Raw genomic sequence first — 18751 nt, forward strand, 5'->3', positions numbered from 1 at the left:
TTTCACAACCCATACGAATCGTAAGGAAGTCGATAGTCAATGAAGCATGCTCGAAATTTGTGATGCGTAAAAGGGAGGAAAACGAAAATTTATATGTAGAATAATGTGCTGTCATTTTTCGATTTTTCCCCCCAGCTTCCAATTTTTCTTTTTTATTGTTGTTGCTCATAATGAACACAATAACAGCGGGAAAGAGGCGCCATATAGCAGCGCAACAGTTGTGTTTTGTTCTTGAATCAGTTTACAAGTACACTGGAAATAAGTATGATAGTTAAGTTGCGAAATTTATAGAAAGTTTTCTCTGTGTTGACACATATTTTATAAATTTTTGAAGGTTTTTAAGGATGTATTTTGAAGTTGTAATGATGTTAATATCTTAAAAGTTTTGTATTCTGACATAAACTGCTTTATAAAGATGTTATTTTAAAGGTTATATGATTAAGGATTCATCTTATCCTATTATAATTTTCATCTATTTTTAGGAACTTCTTTTAATAGGTTTGAAAGCTTTGAAACTTGGTATTTGAGTTGCCCTGGTTTTTTGTTTTCCCTGCCTATTTAACAATGCCGGCGCAAAAAGTTTTCCAAAAGGCGTGGGCGTGGGTGTGGGCGTGGCTGGTTCATTAAACGCAGCTGGCAGCTGTTATCTTACAAACACAAGCACACACGCATGTGCATGGGAAATGGAAAATGGGGACTCCACTTGATTTATCACATGACAGCAAGTGAAACGTGTCAAGTGTACGAAAAAACAAAGTAAACATTAACGGCAGATTCCAAATGAAAAGCGAGCACACACATATTTAACCATGAAAATCCTCCCGAGAGAATCACATAAAAAACGTTCGATTCCATTATTTTAACATGTTTAAATAGTCGTTTAACAGTGGGGTGTCCTTATCCACCCGTCACTTTTATTTTTTATTTTTTGGCTTGTTGAAATTAATGTTTTTTTAATCGAGTCAGAGTAACGTTTGATTAGCACTCCGTCAGATAGAATCGAACCCGGGTGCCAAGCCTCGTTCAGGATTTTATTTTTCTTCGATTTTGATTGATGGGCTGGGGCATAATCTGTTCGCGGCCAAAGTTGCCAGCTGTTGCCGGGCCTCCATTTAGAGGGTGGATTCTGGGTCACCCCCTCACATCTCCCATACTCACCATATAACCGTCGTAGGTCCAGGAGCCGAACTTCATGAAACATGTCTGCTCATCGAAGGGAAAGTATTCGACATCAATTTCGCAAAAGGATTTGTAAATGGCGGGTGGTTTCCACACCACTTTGCCCGTGTGATGAAGAATTGCTTTTGTCATTATTGTCACTTCATAGTTGCCATCGGCGCTGCAAGGAAAAAGATGGTATAACATATTTTATTTCCTTGTTTTTGCAGTGATTTGATATACTAAATTGATATTTTAGGGCATATCAAATATGTCTCTGTCATGTAATGACCTTAGTATCTAGTAGGTATAATCTGGGAGTAGAAACTAATTATTACTTGAATCACACAAGCTGCACAAAATGTGTTCGCTTCAGCTTTTTACATTTGCCGTATTTTTCTTTCGCCCCACCAAAAAGGTTCCTCCACTTTGGATCGACGGAAAGTGCCGAACTAATTAAAAATACATTTTAGCTTCTAATTACGAATTCATTTTAGACTAGAAAAACTGCGGCTAATGCTGGTTCGGTACGGTTTGGGTACTGATTCCTCTGGGAAGGGCCGTGCCACGCCTCCATATCTGGTATATGGCATAGGGTCCATTAGCAGCAAGGTCCTTTTCGGCTCCTCTGGCCAATGCCGCTGGCCAGAGAAGTACACTAAATCCAAATCCAAAAGCAAAGCATTTTAAAATGTTATTACAACAACAGCAGTGGCAGTGGCTGTGGCAATGGCAACCATTAATGGCTAAAAACCATTTAAAATGGCTGTCGGCACTGCACACACACACATAGAGACAGGGAGGCTCAAGGGAACGAAATGGAGATAAAAAAAGGAGACAGAGAAAGAAAATCAACAAAGAGAACAAAAGTTTATAACCGAAGCCGAAAAAAAGCCAAAACCACGCCTGGGGGTCACCGCAATTGCAGCCATTATCTTAACGGTGATTCACACACAGAGCAGGAGACAACCGCACACAAATACACACGTATATACGCGATTATAGAGAAGCCGGACAACGCGGCGTATGAGTGTCATCGCTGTGGTCCTGGCAGTTATCCTGGCCAAGCCGACGGCGCCTGCCGCGTCTATCAGCGCGTTAATCTCAGCGCCGCACAGCGAGCGCCATCTTTGTATCTCTGCTCTCTGGGCCCGGTCAAAGTTTGCAGGCCAGAAATCGAAGCGGTGCACAGTGGGCCAGATAATGATTGATAGTGATCAGAATTTAACAATGATATTCCCTTGAAAATTATTGGAATTAAGCAGTTTGAATTGGCAAGATGTGACTTTAAAATATATTTTGAACCAATCTCACTATATTTTAAAATATGTTTCGATGAAAACTATGTCATTTGAGTGTTTTACCCTTAAAACTGGTTTTTAATTAAGCATAATGAAAGGGTTTTCCATTTTATTTTTATTTTTTGTCCTTTTCACAATAACTTTCTGATAAAAATTAATCTAATGTTAATAAAAATAACTTAATTTAAAATCCGAAAAGGGCCTTTTTCCCTTATATATTCAAACAGTAACATTTGTAGTATGGTCATCAGATGGTCACATTATTTCCGATAACTCATGTGATCGACAGAGGAAGAGATACAGTTTTAAGGCGATCGAGAAGAGATTCTATCTTTTGTAAACTGTTGAATAAAGCGATCATATACATACAAGGGTGGTCAAAAGTATTTTCACAAAAAAAAAGTTAAATATACTCATAATTTGAACTTACATCTTGTTAACTTTGACATCAATGGAAAGGTAATTTAAATGCCGTTTGAATGATACAATACATTTCTTAACCCATTCAATACTTATTGAAAAGGACGAATTTGTGTGAGAATGTCCTTTTTGAACTTTTTTCCTCGACTTGAAAACTTAAATTTTTTGATGCAAAAAGTTTCTTCAAACAAAAATAATAGTAACTGCAAAAAGAATTTTTCAAAAATCATTTTGCTTATATTTTTTATGACAAGGTTGACAGTGAATCGGAACAAATGCAGGTTTTACCTCTTTTCTTCTCGGCTATTTTAACAGCTTCCAGAATCGCGATTGCCTCTGCTGTGTATACTGAGGAGTAAGTTGGTAGGACAGCTTGCTTGATAATTTCCTCTTCTGTGGTAACTGCTAGCCCTATTATTTCTTTGTTTTTGGACCCATCGGTGTATAAGAAGGAAAATTTCTTCTTTATAAGGTTGTGTTTGATGTCCAGGAACTTTTTCAGGTAAATATCTTTGTTTGTAGTCGATTTTTTGGCACTGCTTAATTGGATATCTATTAAGCTTGTGTCCATAAGCCAGGGTGGTTTTATTGATTTGGGCTTGTAAGGAGCTTGGGTTGGGATATCGAGGTGTTGGCAGCTATTAATGCATTGGTTGATGGTAGAGTTTCTGTATTTTTTATTTTTGTTTTTGGAGATCCGCTGTATGATTTGGTTGAGCGGGGTATCTTTGGCCTGAAGAATAGTGTGGATTGATTTTGCTTTTAGGTATTCGGTTCTATTTTCTATTGATTGGATGTTTGCTTCAAGGTAGAGGTTATTTGTTGGCGTAGAGCAAAAGGCTCCTAATGATGTTCGTAGTGCGGAATTTAGTAGGGTTTTGATTGGTTTTAGCATAGATTTCTTTGACGTGCCGTATATAGGAAGGGCGTAATCTATCTTAGAGATGCATAGGCTTTTAACGATTTCGATTAAGGTATGTGGGTGGCTATTGTATTTTCCGCTGGATAAGCATTTTATTATGTTTAGGGATTTGTCTATTGATTTTTGTAGTTTCTTAATGTGGGGCTTAAATTTATATTTGTGGTCAAAATGTAGTCCTAATAACGACAGTTCCGTAACCGTTTTGATGGTCGTATCTTGTGTTGATACCTGGCATGAGCAGGCTCTCTTCCTGCAAATGTGGATGTGCTTGCATTTTGAAACAGAGAGCATTGCTCCTGATTTTTGGCACCAAGCGTTGATTTCGTTAAATAGGTTATTCAGGTTTATCAAGACATTTTTTTCTCGTTTTAAATTGATAAATATGTTAAAGTCATCGGCGTATGCTGTGTGGGTAAGGTTTTTGTATTTGTCTAAGATATCGGAGAGGCTGTTGAACGCGATAAGGAAAAGTATAACCGAAAGTGGGGATCCTTGCGGTATACCGTTGTGTAATGGTTGTATCGTCGACGTGCTATGATTGGCTCTAACTCTGATTTTCCTTTTTGACATAAAGTGTGACACGTAGTTGGTTATTATTGGACCACAGCCCCATGCCGAGAGTTGGTTAATGATTGTGTGTAGCCCTATTTTTTCAAAGGCTTTGGCAAAGTCTAGGGATATGATTGAGAGGTGTCTCTTTTCGTTGAGGGCTCTGTTGATAAGAGCGTCTGCGTAAAGCAGACAGTCCATAACGGATTTCCCTTTTTTAAATCCGAGTTGTCGGCTACTTAGTAGTTTGTTGGATGTTGCAAACCACCATAGCCGTTTCGAAATTATTTTATCTAATGTTTTTGATAAGCATGGATTGAGGGAAATAGGTCTGTAGGATTCTATTAAAGTTTTGTCAGTTCCTGATTTGTGTATGGGGATAATTATGCTAGTTTTGTAGGTCTGAGGAATGTGTGACTTTAGGATGATATTGAAGAAATTTATGATTCTCATTTTGACCGAGTTTGCGACGTGTTGGATCATTGGATAATTTATTTTGTCCTGTCCTGGTGTTTGACCTTTTAGGCTGTTCAGGGCGATTGAGAATTCTAAAAAGTTTATATCTTGTTCCATAAATAATGCTGTTCTATGTGTGTTACCTTGGTTAAGTGTAAGTAATTTTTGTTTTTCTTCGATGAAGCTTGTGGAAAATTGTGCGTCCTCTGAGCGAAGAGACCAGTGTTTTGCAAATGTGTCGGCAATTTGTTCCGGGCAAGTAAGGAGATTGTTACTATAGTTGTCCTTAATAGCATGGATATTTGTGGCTTTGTGGAGCCCACAGAGCTTTCTTATTTTATTCCAAATTGTTTCCGGCTTAGATTGTGGCGTGATTTTGGATGTTAGTTCAAAGAGGCTGTCTGTTTTGCTTGACCTTATTTCTCTTCTGTATTGGGCGTTCAGTTTTTTGTAGTTTATAAGGTTATTGGTCGACATATCTCTGTTGAAGATCCTCCAGGCCTTGATTTTTTCCCTTTTAAAATTTTCCAGTTTTTTATTCCACCAGGGGACGTTGTGGTGCGATCTTGGAGGTTTTGTATGCGGAATACTTTTGTATGCACTTTGAAGTATAATTTTGTTTATATTACTTGCTTCCTGGTTTATATTTGTTGACGATGGGATGGAATTACTAAGGATGTCTGTGAGTGTTTCAAATTTTTCCCAATCTGCGTTTTTTGTCACAAAACGTTGATTGAAATTGTCTTTCTTTCTTCTGCTGCTTGAGAACATGTCGATAGTAATTGGGAAGTGGTCGCTCCCTTGGAGAGAGTCGCTGATCTTGAAGTCACAATAAATTCTCAGGTCGGGTGAACAAAATGCTAAGTCGATGTGTGTGAGTGATCCATGGGTTGAGAAGTGAGTTGGTTGGCCGTTGTTTAGAATGATGAAGCCCTTGTTCAGGATGAATTTGCCTAGTATTCGTCCCCTACGGTTTATTGTGGGAGAGCCCCAGTAACTATTCCAACTATTGAAGTCTCCTGTAAATAATGTTGGAGAGTTTCCTATAGGGACTATTGATTCCAGATCTGCTTCAGTAAATTTTCTATTCGGTGGGATGTAGGAAGAAACAATATTGACTTTTTTGAGAGATTTAATTTCCAGTGCTATGGTATCGAAGGAGTTTTGAAGTTGAATTATTGAGTGTTCTATTGACTTGTGTATCAAGATTGCTGCACCGCCATCTGGACTGTGCGAGGATGTGTAGTGAAATTCAAAGTTAACTGGGATAGGTAATCTTTGGTAATAGGTGATGTGGGTCTCCTGGAGGGAAACGATTTTTGGATTAAGGTTCTTTAGAAGAATTAGCAGTTCGTTGTAGTTGTTGAGGTAACCATTTATATTCCATTGGAGGATCTTTAGAGTCATTTTACATACGGCTTGAAGGATTTGTATCTGAAGAGGAGATGGCTTTAAGTTTTGCTCTAGTCATGACGGGGTTTTGATCGTTTTTCAGTAATCTTTTCGTTTTATTTGAGATGCTTAGAGGTAGGATTTTGGCTTTTCTTTTTGTTGTGTGATCCTGATTGGCGTCTTGAATTTCGGAACCGGATGACATGGGTTCATCTGGGTCAAAATTAGACGCGTTCGGGAGGGTAAACTCATCAGATTCGTAGCTTACCGTTTTGCGCTGCATAGGTGTTACTGTCGTTTTTGGTGGTTGCATTTGGCTAGATTGAGAGGAGGAAGCTTTGGCTGCAGAGGAGTATAGGGAGCCATCGTGGTGGCGGTTTTTGTAGATGGACCAGGCTGTCCTGTTGTCTACTTTATTTAAGGTCTTAATCGCTTGAACTTCCTTGTGTGACAAGAAAACTGGGCAGTTTCTGTCGCGGGCGTGGTGATCAGTAAGTGGTAGTTTTTTCTCCGTGCAGTTGATGCAGTTGGATTTGTTTAAGCATATTATACCTTGATCTGTGTTTTCATGAGCTGCTAGGCCACAGTTTGAGCAGATTGCTGAATTTTTGCAAAACTTTGCGGTATGTCCAATTCGCGAGCAGGTGATGCAGCGCATTGGAGGAGGGATGTGTGGGCGGACCTGGACTCTTTCGTATCCAATGTATATGTGTTCTGGGAGATTAGTTAGTTTAAATGTTAGTTTAATTAGACCTGTTTCATTTTTTTCAGTTTTTTGTGTTATTTGGCCAGGGGTATATTTGTAAATTTTCTCAACTTCATCAACCTTTTGAGATCTAAGGTTCTCTAATATAATTTGCTCGTCAATTCCTCGTAGATCGTTTGAGTAAATAACTCCTTTAGTGCAGTTAAGGCTTCGGTGCTCTGTAATTTTAATTGGGATAGTGATGTAGGGAGTATTTGAAGGTAAACTGAAGAGATTTTTTAGTTTTTCGGCTTGTAATAGGTTTTTGGTTAGAATTAGAAGTTTTCCGTCTTTGGTTTTTTTACAACTTGTCACTTCTCCTTGGATTGTATTGTCTATTGTTTTTTTAATGATGAATGGTGAGACTTCAGCTAGAGACTTGGAGTCGTCATCTGTCCTAGTCGCTATTAGGAATACTCCGTCTGGCGGATGCCTTCTCCAGATGTCCGGAGGGTCAGGCATGATGAGGTCAACAAACTTTAATGCTTCGTTAAAGCTGCCAAAATTGTTAGTTGCGTTGATCGGAAAGTAGATAAGCGGGGGCAATCTTCGCGTTTGTTTTGATTATGGGTTGGGATGCTGCGGTACTTTAATGATACGCGGAAGAACACGTCCGATGGCTTAGGCTGTCGAGAGTGAACTGCCCAATTATTTTAATTTCATGCTTCTTAGCCTTAAATAAGCATAGACTCATACACTCATAACAGACTGTATTAACCAATATAAAAAGGGTAGTTTTCTTAAAAAAAAACAACTAATTTGTATTATTTAAGATTTAAAATTTTTAGATATTTTCGATGGCAGAGAACTCCACTGTGCCGTAACGGAATCAAGGGAGTTGGCAACCCGCTGGCGAGCAAGAAAAACTTTTTGCTGACTTGGTTGCCGCTGCTCCCGATTCCCTGGCCATGTCCTTTTAGATCCCCCATCGCCCCCCCCCGCCCAGCACACCACCGTCGCCTTTGTCTTCCTTGTACTGAACCCATCCCCCCCCCCCCCCCCCCCCCCCCTCGTCCCGCTCGTATTTCTCCACGCCATTTTTATTTTTATAAATCTAATGAAAGATAATGAAATTTTATTTCGATTCTTTTGATTTCAACGCAGTTGTCGTCAGCTTTCATGCTAAAAACTAAAAGCCAACAGCAGTTGAAAAAGAATCATAGATAGAGAATGGTTGCATGGGTGGTGGGGCTTAGAAGGTTGTATAGGAAAGGGATCTCGGAGGAGGAGGACCAGCCAGACGACCATCTCGCAACATACAATAATAGAATTAAAGTGGCTGTGACTCCTGTTCCTGATTCCACTGTGGGTGTGGCCCTTGGTCGAAGGCAAGGGCCTCGCAAAAGTTCAGCTGATAATAAAGTTGTCAACAACATTCATTTAATTAAAGAAAACAAAGCCAAAGCAGAGCACTTTGGGAATAGCAGGGCCAAATGTGGCTAACGGGCGGTCCAAAACGGGGGAATGGGGTTCTAATGCCCAGCCAGAGATTTATGGCATTCTGCTAATATGGCATCTCAAAATGGTAATGCGTTTTGCCCATGACTGAGTGGGTGTGCGGGTGTGGGTGTGTGTGTGTGCGGGCTTAGTGGGATTATTTTTCCTGCCAAATAGGGCATATGGGTGAGGCCCTAAATCTGTTTCAAACGCGATGGCCAAAACCATTTCCGCACAGAAAATAAAACTTAATTTGATCATTTATACGACACTTTTTCGTAAGGGAGTGTTCTTTATATGCAAATCGACCTAGCATTTAATAGTTGGACATAATCAAATGGTATAATGGTAAAAGGTTAGTTAAATAAATCATAAATGGTACCTAAGATTCCACTCAAGTATTCGCCCTGAATTTTAAAACAAATTCAGTATACTAACTAAAATAATAGGTTTAAAAAAGGAGACTGACACCAAATATTTAAAAATTCAGGGTGTGTACTCTATGATTTGATTGATTGATTTGATGAACAGATCAAATACTATCTATAAGTAACTAAAATTCGAGAACTTATTCAGATAGCAATACCGAACAGAAATCGCTAAATTTTCCTCTCCATGTAGACAAACAGTAATTATTGGATACCCCCAAATAAACTCATATGCGGAATGTGTGGAATGCCGGCTAACCAGCATAATAACCAGTCGCATAAACCACTAAGTGCGGCCGGAGTAAGCTCGGTTATGGGGCCAAACCCGAAGCTGGGGTCTTGAGTCAGTCGAGTGCGATTTTAATTTCTTGGATCAACATGAAAATTAATTGCTGGAATTAAGCGGCTTTCACAAATACAAACAGTGGGGCAATCAGGCCAAGGGTGTTTTTTGGGGTGGTGTTTGGTAAGTAGGCAGCCAATTCTGGAGGCGTCTCTAGTTTATTTTGTCACGTCTGCGTGTGGCTTTGATGAGGTATACAGGTAATTATGCCAGCTCCCGGGAGCCCATTCAAGTTGAGGGCCAAAACAAATGCAAGGGATAATTGCAATTAAAAAATTAACAAAATGTTGCCAGCCAAAAATGTTGCAATACGCGTTGGCTTGGCTAAAAACATGACCAAATGCCAGGCCGCGAGCAATAAATAACAACTTTTGACGCTTGTTTTGAATTCTTTTGTGGGCCAGAATGTTGGCCCTGAGTGCGTGTGTGTTTTTGGTCCGAATGCCGCACGCACGCAGGTATTTGTGGTGCTGTGTGTGCACAAATACGAGCACAAATTTGGGCCATTTACAAAGCCTGGCCAACTATTTATTTCGCTGCCATTGCGCGTTTAGCAGACAATTAAACATTTTTCATTGCATACAAATGGGGATGTGCGCGAAGGGGATTCCCCGCTCGCTGCGCAGCACAAAAAGTTGCATCGTAAAATAGATTGCCATCGTCCTTGTTTTTTATTTTTTTTTTCAAGTGTGAGTGTGTGACAATAAACGCGCTTTCCTCCTCCGGCGACTGCTGCACATGTATTTGCATTTAAAATTACAGAGCTACCTCCTTTTTCTGTTGGCGCTTAATTTGTGCATAAATTTTCATGCCTGCTTGTTTGCTCCAAGGCTCCGAGTGCAAACAATTCAAACTGAGAGCCAGTATATTGATATTGACGTTGGACTTACGTTTATTATCCTTGCGGCAACATTAAAAGCCGACAAGATAAATATTCGACTATCATTCATTTAATTTTTATGAATTTTCCTCAGATTCGGGCAGAGATTCAACGCTTGGAATGCCATAAAACCGGCCGTAAGCCGTAAGCCGTAAGCCATCACCTTAACTTGGCCACTAAATTAAATGGACTTTGGTCGTGGCGTTGGCCATTTCGATTGGCATTTGGAGAAAGAAAAACACGAGGCACAATTAAGTGCGACAAAGGACACTTCAAGTTCAATTTTATGCGACAACAAAGGGAAGAGGGTGAGTCAAAGGCATGGCTTCATTATGGTGCGTACAAATTATTTGCAGTTTAAAAAACGTCTCAACGACCAAATCCGGCCATATAACACCCATGGCGTTCGAGTAACACCCGCTTCCCAGTTTCTATAGTTACAATGCCTTTGTCGTTGGCTGGCAAATGAAATTTAAGCTTTTTCCGAGCAATAAATTACGACTTTTTATGACACTGGCAACGAAACACCCCGAAAGTATGCTATGCTTATAGTTGACTCAGACTGGAAACCAGACTCAGACTCAGCTTTTAGCCAAGTTGGTAGAAGAGGGTAAAGTGTGTAATGCGTATAGCCATCTCCCTTTTCCCCCCATCTACACACATAAAGGACCCATAAAGCGCGTAAGCCGATCTGCCGCAGCAACAACATCCTCGGCAGCCAGCAGCCAGCAGCCATCAGCCAAGATATCCTGACCGATGTCCTGGGCAAATGCTCCTCGAGCTGCTTGGCAAATCGACAAAGTCAAGTGTCCAGGCAACCAAACCGAGGGCAACACAGTGGGCTGAAAGTCCTTAAAAGGATTTGCGAAACAAAAAGGAATCAATGACTTGATGGAATTATTCAATTTTGGCGGGATTACCCTTATATGAAATATTCCATAAAAATGAAGAGATTTCTATTCAAATATTAAATTCTATGTGAAATATCTAAATATCAAACTTAGTATTGAATTATAGGGTGATTATGTATATATATAATATTTTGAAATAATAATAAACATTTTAAAGAGCCTTCAATTATAGTTTTCTAGTGTTACAAAAATCCGTTTAAAATATAATTTTACTTCCTGATTTATTTTAAGTTTCCTCCAATTATGGGAATTTATTTTTGGGAATTCAATTTTGGTAGGATTACCCTTATATTTTAAATTTTCTATAAAAATGAAGAGATTTCTATTAAAATATTAAATTCTTTGTGAAATATCTAAATATCAAACTTAGTATTGAATTATTAGGTGAATATATTTCATAAGAATTAAGATCGTTATATCCTAATATAATAATAGCTCATTACCCCATTTTTGAATATTTTCTAAATCCATTTGAAAATAACTTTATAAAACTGTATAGATATTTTACGAATTGCATTAGCTTGCTCTCTTTTCTTTTTCTTATTTTAATTAGTTAAGTTAATTGAGGGTGACCGGACTTAGTTTTAATATCTCGACATGTTCCATGGTTTCGGTATCGTTAGATACATTTCGATGCTCTCCCTTAATTGGCTTCACTCCAGCAAATTATAATAATTACACCAAGTCAACGAAAACGTTCAATTTGAGAGCGGTGGAATCGGAACCCTGGGCTAGAACCCGAAGGGCCCACCCCAGGACACTTAGCAAGCCTCCAGGGAAACCCGAATAGCAACCGCAGCGCTCAAGTTACATTGAAATAAAAATACGTTAATCATCGCCTGATAAATGGCCGACTACGGCAGCAATACAGCTTGGCTTTGATATATACCACCGCCCATTCGGGGCAATTATGCAAATGGCCAAGAGGCTTCAGGGCAGGGACTCGGATTTCCAAAAAGGAGCCTGGGTAGCTACAATTGCCCTCAGGCAAATCTCTACTCGATGAGCTTGGCGAAAATTAGTTTGGCACTTACTTGTTATAGAGCACAATATCCGGAAGCCATATATGCTCGGAGGGTACATGCAACGTGTCCACGCCGCCGTAGTCATCCGGATTCCATTTCAATTTATAGTCATTCCATTCCTGAAATTGCAAAATGCAAACGGCACAAATGTAAATTGGTAAATGGTACAACAACAGAAGATGCAACTATGGAAATGGCAATTATTTATGCTCGATTGCCATGAATAATAGAAAAATAAACGTATGTGTAGGAGTAAAAAGTTAGAAAATATGCGCACATTCAGTTGAGGCTATTCAGTTCGCTGTTTATAAATATTTTATACTGCGGTTCGGGGCGTTTAACTCGTGTATTGCTGCTATTTCAATTTCATTAATTATGCATTAATTTATTGGTCGCTAAGCTGTTGGCATTAAATTACATTTTCATTATGCAATTGTACTTCAATGTTTGGGTTCTATGTTTAAGCAGAGAGTATATTGGATTGCGGGGCATATGGGTTTGCTGTCTTCCATGATCTCTAAGAATTCCAAAATAACTTTTTAATATTTTCAAATCATAGTAAAGACTAGTTGGATTTTTAGTATATACCATCTCAATCTATTATCTGCCTTTTGAACTACATTTATAACTATGTATCATATATAATTATGAGGTATTATTTATTCCTTACTCCATTCAGCTAGCATCGGATTTCTTTTTATTGCCTTTACGCATAACTGTAATTATGTTGATTGCCACTTTCCATATATATATATATACAATATATGTATTTATACGGCCACGCCAAGAGGGAGCCATCACACTGGGGATTAAGAGAGTTTTTTATTGGTTTGAGGTTCCATGGTGGCCAAAAGGCTCGCTTTCGTGCTGACCAAGCATGAAATTCCCCGATAATTGCAAATATAATTGGCGAGTGGGATTCCAAACCGGTTTAATATTGATCCGACTTACACACGAAATCGGGTTTCAATTGTGATTACATGAGTTTCCGCAGTTATGTGATGTGGCAAAAAATAAGCAATGTTCATCTTACATAAAATTAAGGACCTAGAACCCTAATTAAGCTCTATTATTTTTGCTACCAACTCCACTCTCCTGATATAAGCACCAAAATATAATACCCATTTAATTGCGGTTGCCCATCTCCTTAAATGCAAGTGCATGTGCCAAATGTGTTGGCCAAATACACCAAAGCTTTTATGGGGCTACGTGCGCAAGCGTTTGCGGCCTTATTGACAGACTGCCGCCTGTTTATGGGCGTGGCATACCACTAAACCAAATGTGAAAACACACACCGAGCAATACAATACAAGCGAGTCTGGTTCTGAAAAACCGCTTTTAACTGACAATTCAGTATAGTTTTATTGAATTTATATGCTGTCTGTATATACATATAATATAAATATATATAAATCTATTGAAATAATAAAAATATTTTAAAGAGCCTTCTATTATAGTTTTCTAGTGTTACAAAAATCCATTTAGAATATAATTTTACTTCCTGCTTTAGTTTAATTTTCCCCCATTTATGGGAATTTATTTTCTAGAACACGATATGCATCCATGCGTCCCCTCATAATGAGGTCTAATATGTACATTTGCATTGGACTAAAACAAATACAGACTGCAAATTGCAAATTGCTCGGCAAATGCATAATTTATATATCATTTTGAATTCCGCTTTTGTTATTGTTTTCGGTTTTAGTGAATTGTCAAACCAAATACTTTGGATAAGCCGCTAGCACTGTTGACGGCAATTTGTGTGCGAGGAATTTGCTCTGCATGTTTTATGCAAACCGGAAAACTTTAAAGCCCCTCTTTGTTCGCCCCCCAAAAACGCGTGAGTGTTTAAAAGCAGCTGGGATAAAAGTCGGATTTCGGACCAATTGATATTCCTCTTGTGCGGTTTTTTTTACAATTTGTTTTTGCCCAACTGCTGGCCGCCGCATTAGTGAAAATCCAATGGACATGTAGAGTGGCAAGCGGACAGGAACTGGAAGTGGAAGTGGGAATGGTCCGGGATCCTGGGATCCTGGCGGTCCTGGTGGTTCTGGATTCCCAGGGAAATGGAGCCAGGCCACTTGGCCAAGTTAGAAGTTTGGCATAATGCGAGCGCGTCGAAATTGGCTGGCAGAAATTATTTTGCATTCGACTTCAGCGAGGCATGCAAATGGCAAATTCATGTTTCTCAAAAGCCAAATCACAGTTGAGTAAACCCGAGCTGAATTACTCAAATATATGCATGTTCTGTGCACAGTTGTGTTTTATATCTCTATAGTATATTTTACGAGTAACTTACCTGCTCCACCCAGACATTGGTTGTCATAATTTGATTCTTCAGATTCTGAAAATAAACGGGGACAAAGGCAAAGAGATTTGTTAGAGTCGAATGTTAACAAGAGTTTCATTAATTTAACGCTGACAGTTTCCACTTGTGCCGTATTGAGAGGGAGTGGATGGCTCCTCAATTGAGTGGCAGAGACCATCAAATAGGAATCGTTGCGCCGGGAAAATGTTGTTTTAGTGAACTCAACTTGGGTTCCCCGGGAAGCTCCACTTCTCCTCAACTTCCACTGCTGATGCAGCTCTTATAGCTTAACAAATCTATTTTAAAGTGCTCGAGAAAAAAAGGAAGACTAGGGGTGAAATAAACTGGGGCGAGTGGAGTCGCTTTCGAGATGTCGTCAAGTGAGCTGCAGTCTTCCATAACCATTGAGCTTTAATCAATTTATGGGCTACAGGATATCATCTCCCCCTCTCTGTAGGGTATACTACCGGTTTAACAACAGCTTAAACTTTTCTGATGCTTAAATAACCATTGCGGTTAGCCGCTAGTTGAAGAAACAATTTTTAACTATTAGGGGAAAGACCCCTACTTTGACATTAACCCGTAAAAAAACGTTTTGGACAACGTAAATCTGTGTTTTAGATATATTTATAAATTTATATTGTTGTCCCATCTTTGCAGATCAGAGCAGCTGGTCTCTTTTTGAGCTTTTCAAAAATTGTTCGTTCATTTTGTAACACCTAGGCTCTCATGTTGCTTAACTCTTATAAGAGATAATTATGATCTCTTGGGAATCTCTGTATCTCCTAATTTTTTTCCCTTCCTTATTTATTTGCTCGCCAGGCCAAACTGATTAAATGCGGGGAAGTTCAATAGAAAAAAATTAGAAAACGATAAAATTGCGGAATAAATCACTTAAGCGCTGAAAGATGTAATTAACGACAGAATGATAATGATGCGCCGTAACGCGTTTTTCGCATTTCTTTCCGCCGCAGAGTTAGGAGCTGGGATAAGGATGGGGAAACCTCAGGGACCGCGGCAATATGTCGAGGCACGCAGTGTTAATAGATTTTCCCAGCCACGCAACCAGGGGAATGAGGGACCGAGGACCGACTCCCGGATCCTGGTTCCTGGTTCCCTACCAGTAATCACCCGCTCAGAGGGCTCTTGGCCCCTTAGCCCTTCTGTGGACCCAGGCAGCGGCACTTCTTGGAAAGGTCATTAGGCGAGGGCGCCGCGGAAAACCGGCAATAAAACGACAAAGCCAAGAACCAGGCACAATGACAACGAAGGCGATGAGTGCGGCATAAGGAAGAGATAAAATGTGCGGCATCACAGGAGCGGGAAAGCCAAAGGATATGGACGGAGGCGACGGAGGGGCATCCTTTATGCTTTATGTGGGGCATCCGTTGCAACCAGTGGCAAATGAACACGCAAAAAAAGTGCTTCTGCTGAATGTCTATTAAATACTATAAATGTAAGTGTTTTTAAAAATGAAGAGAAATTTTAAATCCAAAAACGTTTTACAGCCAAAATGTTTTTACACTTACAAAAGTTATATCATACATACAAGTTAAAGTACAATTTTCTTAATCAGGGAACTAAATTCTACTGGAAAACCAAACTCTTGCAATTACTTTAAAACTCAGTTAAGCATGGTAATTAAATTTAAATTTAATTTCATAATTTTATTTCAGTGTAGCAGACGCATCAGCACAGTGGTTGTGTCCGCAGCTTATCTCTTAAGAAATTGAGAAATTTGCAATCAGGATGCCGACTTGCATAGTAGACGCCTCGGGCAGTTCGCACCTCCAAAGGACTGTGGACTGTGGACTGTAATTGGTGTTGCTTTTGTCGTTGTTGCACGTCTCGCTTATTCGCACTTAGGCGGGTGGAAGAGGATTTGCATTGGGGGGATTTCCCTGCACAGGATGCAGGATATACAGCATTTAAATTGCTTAAGCCAAGTGCTGTAAGCAGTCGTCCTGCAGCAGGATTTGCATCCTCAGCGGGTGTGTCTCTGTGTGCTTTCTGTGTGTGTGTGACAGTTTTTGCCCACTCGGGGAATCCCCAGAGGTCCTGGGCAGGAAGAGGATGGCCCGGTGTGCCCATGACTTGCCTGACTGGGCTTGTTTACAATTTAAATCGAATTTCCTGTGTGCTGTAAATAAACTTGGCAAAAGGCATTCCACTCGGCCTGCAAAAAGTGTCCTGTGACCACAGCAGCAGCAGCCGCATTTGAAAGGCGGTGTAAGCTGAATAAGCAGTAAATTAATTTCCGAAAATATCATGAAATACGGTTTGGTTTCAAGAGGCTCTCTTCTAATTCCGACAATTAGCAGGGGGGACTTTGCCAACGATAGCCCTTGGTAAAGGAAATTTTGGGACATATATTATTGAAAGGTTGACCTGGTTTCATTTACAATTTGTACCTATAAACGGGTTCTTATTTTTCTGACAAAAAATAATAAAATTCAAATTAAAATAAACTTCAATTTATTTTGATGACATTTTAAGCTATTATCAATTGTATTTCAAGTACTAGCATAATTTTGACTTATGCTTATGTGGAAAACGTATTTTTTAATGATCTAATGTCCCTTTATCGCAACAAAGAACTTGAGTATTAAAAGTGCTTATAAGGGCATGGTTAATTAAATTGCACTTCTGCACTTTGAGCAAAGCCCTTGTACAATCTCACATAGTATGTGGAAGTTAATTTTCTCTCGATTGTCACGGTGGCTCACAAAAGGCTTAAGATTGCCCGGTTGAAAAGAGCCAATTTCGGTCTCTGTTTCAATTTCCCCCAATAATATGGTAAATTTATGGGCAACATGCAATTAACTGGCTCGAAAATGTGCAACATTTGCCATTTGAATGCGTTTGGGTGGCAAAATGTAAGCCGGTCTTACAGGGCAAACAATGTTGCTGTGATGGGCCAGTCGGAATTGCCTTTCTCAGGATGCACACATACCGTATATATAGTATGTCACCTGGTTGGCCAGCAGTTATGCAACTAATAAGCCCAAGGTACTGAGGTAGCTATGAGCTATGGATCAGGTGACCGAGGAGCAAGCAGATGGAAAATTGCAAATTACAAATTCTACGGCCAAAACGCACGGCTGCTTTGTTGCTGCCCTCACATACTTTCCACTTCCCTCCCCTTTTCTCCTTTTCCCCTTCTGACAGTTGATTGCAATTTCCAGGACAACACAGCTACAAAAAAAAAATGTACAAGCACTGATTTCAGTGCGGAGAATTTACAAGCAATTGTATGCCAATAAGGAAAAGCAGGCAACACGTGTGTCCCACAACAACAGCCACACAGCCACAGGGGGAGTCAACAGGACGAAAACAGGACGAAACAGGACTAAGGGGCAAGGGGCAAGGGGCTGGCAAAGTGGGTGAAAAAACGTGGACTACCAGTGGACTATTGCAATAAAAGAAATTCTGCGAATATTTCAAGCCAGTCAGCAGTCAAGCGCACACAAGGCGGCTGTGCGATATTTCTGTGTGCAGCAGCTCGCATACACAGAAAAGCAATTTCGATATAAGCACCTTATGCCAGATGCCCAGATGCCGGCCCACAGTGGCGTGGAATCAGGCGAACTAGCTGGAAAAGGGTTGATTTAGCCAAATAGCCTGGGTCTCTTGGAGGTCCTAAGATACATATTGACTGAAGCTTGAAGAAACTCTGAGCAAAAGTAGTTAATTATATGTAAAAGTGAAATGACGCTCTAGTTCAACCTTTTTTTTTAAAAGGAATTAAACTTCAATTGTAAATTGCATTGTATAACCTATCTTTATTTTCTAAATTGACTGTCATTACAATTTTGTAAACTAGCGTTAGTCATTTTTTAAAATTTTAAGCTTGTATCTTTTACTTTAATTCTGTATTATTCTCAGTAAATAAAATTAGTAAAAGGGTAATATTTTTAAAAGAAAATAATGTTGTTTCTCATTCTATAAAAATTGACATAAAAGTAGACCAAATAATATGTTTAAGTTTTATTGAAATAGTTTGAGAGGTAAACGATCAAAGAACAGAAAAATATCATAGAAAAACGAGGTTACTTTATTTAAATGATACAATAGTTTACAAAACTGTATCTTATTTGATGAAATATGATTTTTCCAAAGATCTGTGTCAATGTGCATTGGTATTACTGCCCCTGCTCCTGCCTCTGCAGCTGACTGCTGCTCCTGCCTGGCCTGCCCCTTAGTGGTCTTGGTGCTTAGCGCGTGATTTATAACAGCAGGCGAAAAAATAGAAAGTCGAAAAAACGAAGCCAAGGAAGGGGCATCAAAGCAGCAGAAGGCATAAGGCACAAGGCATAGAGCAGAGAGTAGAGACCAGACCCTGGTACGACAGGGGGCCCAGAACCATGGCGTATAGCTCGGCTACTGTGTGGCCAACAGCACGTAACTGTTAGTCGGTTCCCCATTTCCGGCTGTCATGTGCAGCCAAACCGAGCAGAAGATTGTGCTCCATTTGCC

The 18751-nt window shown here is 39.6% G+C and overlaps 1 protein-coding gene across 2 annotated transcripts in view; it reads right to left on the reverse strand.

Moving 5' to 3' along the window:
• LOC119547720 (acetylcholine receptor subunit alpha-like 1) overlaps positions 1–18751 on the reverse strand; it is a 64894-nt gene that overhangs the window by 7280 nt on the left and 38863 nt on the right. For both annotated transcript variants that reach the window (XM_037854702.1, XM_037854711.1), the window contains 3 exons: positions 14267–14311; positions 11977–12086; positions 1159–1339 (listed from right to left, as the gene is read on the reverse strand). In XM_037854702.1, the coding sequence (XP_037710630.1) occupies positions 1159–1339; positions 11977–12086; positions 14267–14311 (336 nt within the window). The remainder of the gene's footprint in view (positions 1–1158; positions 1340–11976; positions 12087–14266; positions 14312–18751) is intronic.

This window comes from Drosophila subpulchrella, chromosome 3R (genome assembly GCF_014743375.2).
Source record: "Drosophila subpulchrella strain 33 F10 #4 breed RU33 chromosome 3R, RU_Dsub_v1.1 Primary Assembly, whole genome shotgun sequence".
In the NCBI taxonomy this organism is placed as follows: Eukaryota; Metazoa; Arthropoda; class Insecta; order Diptera; family Drosophilidae; genus Drosophila; species Drosophila subpulchrella.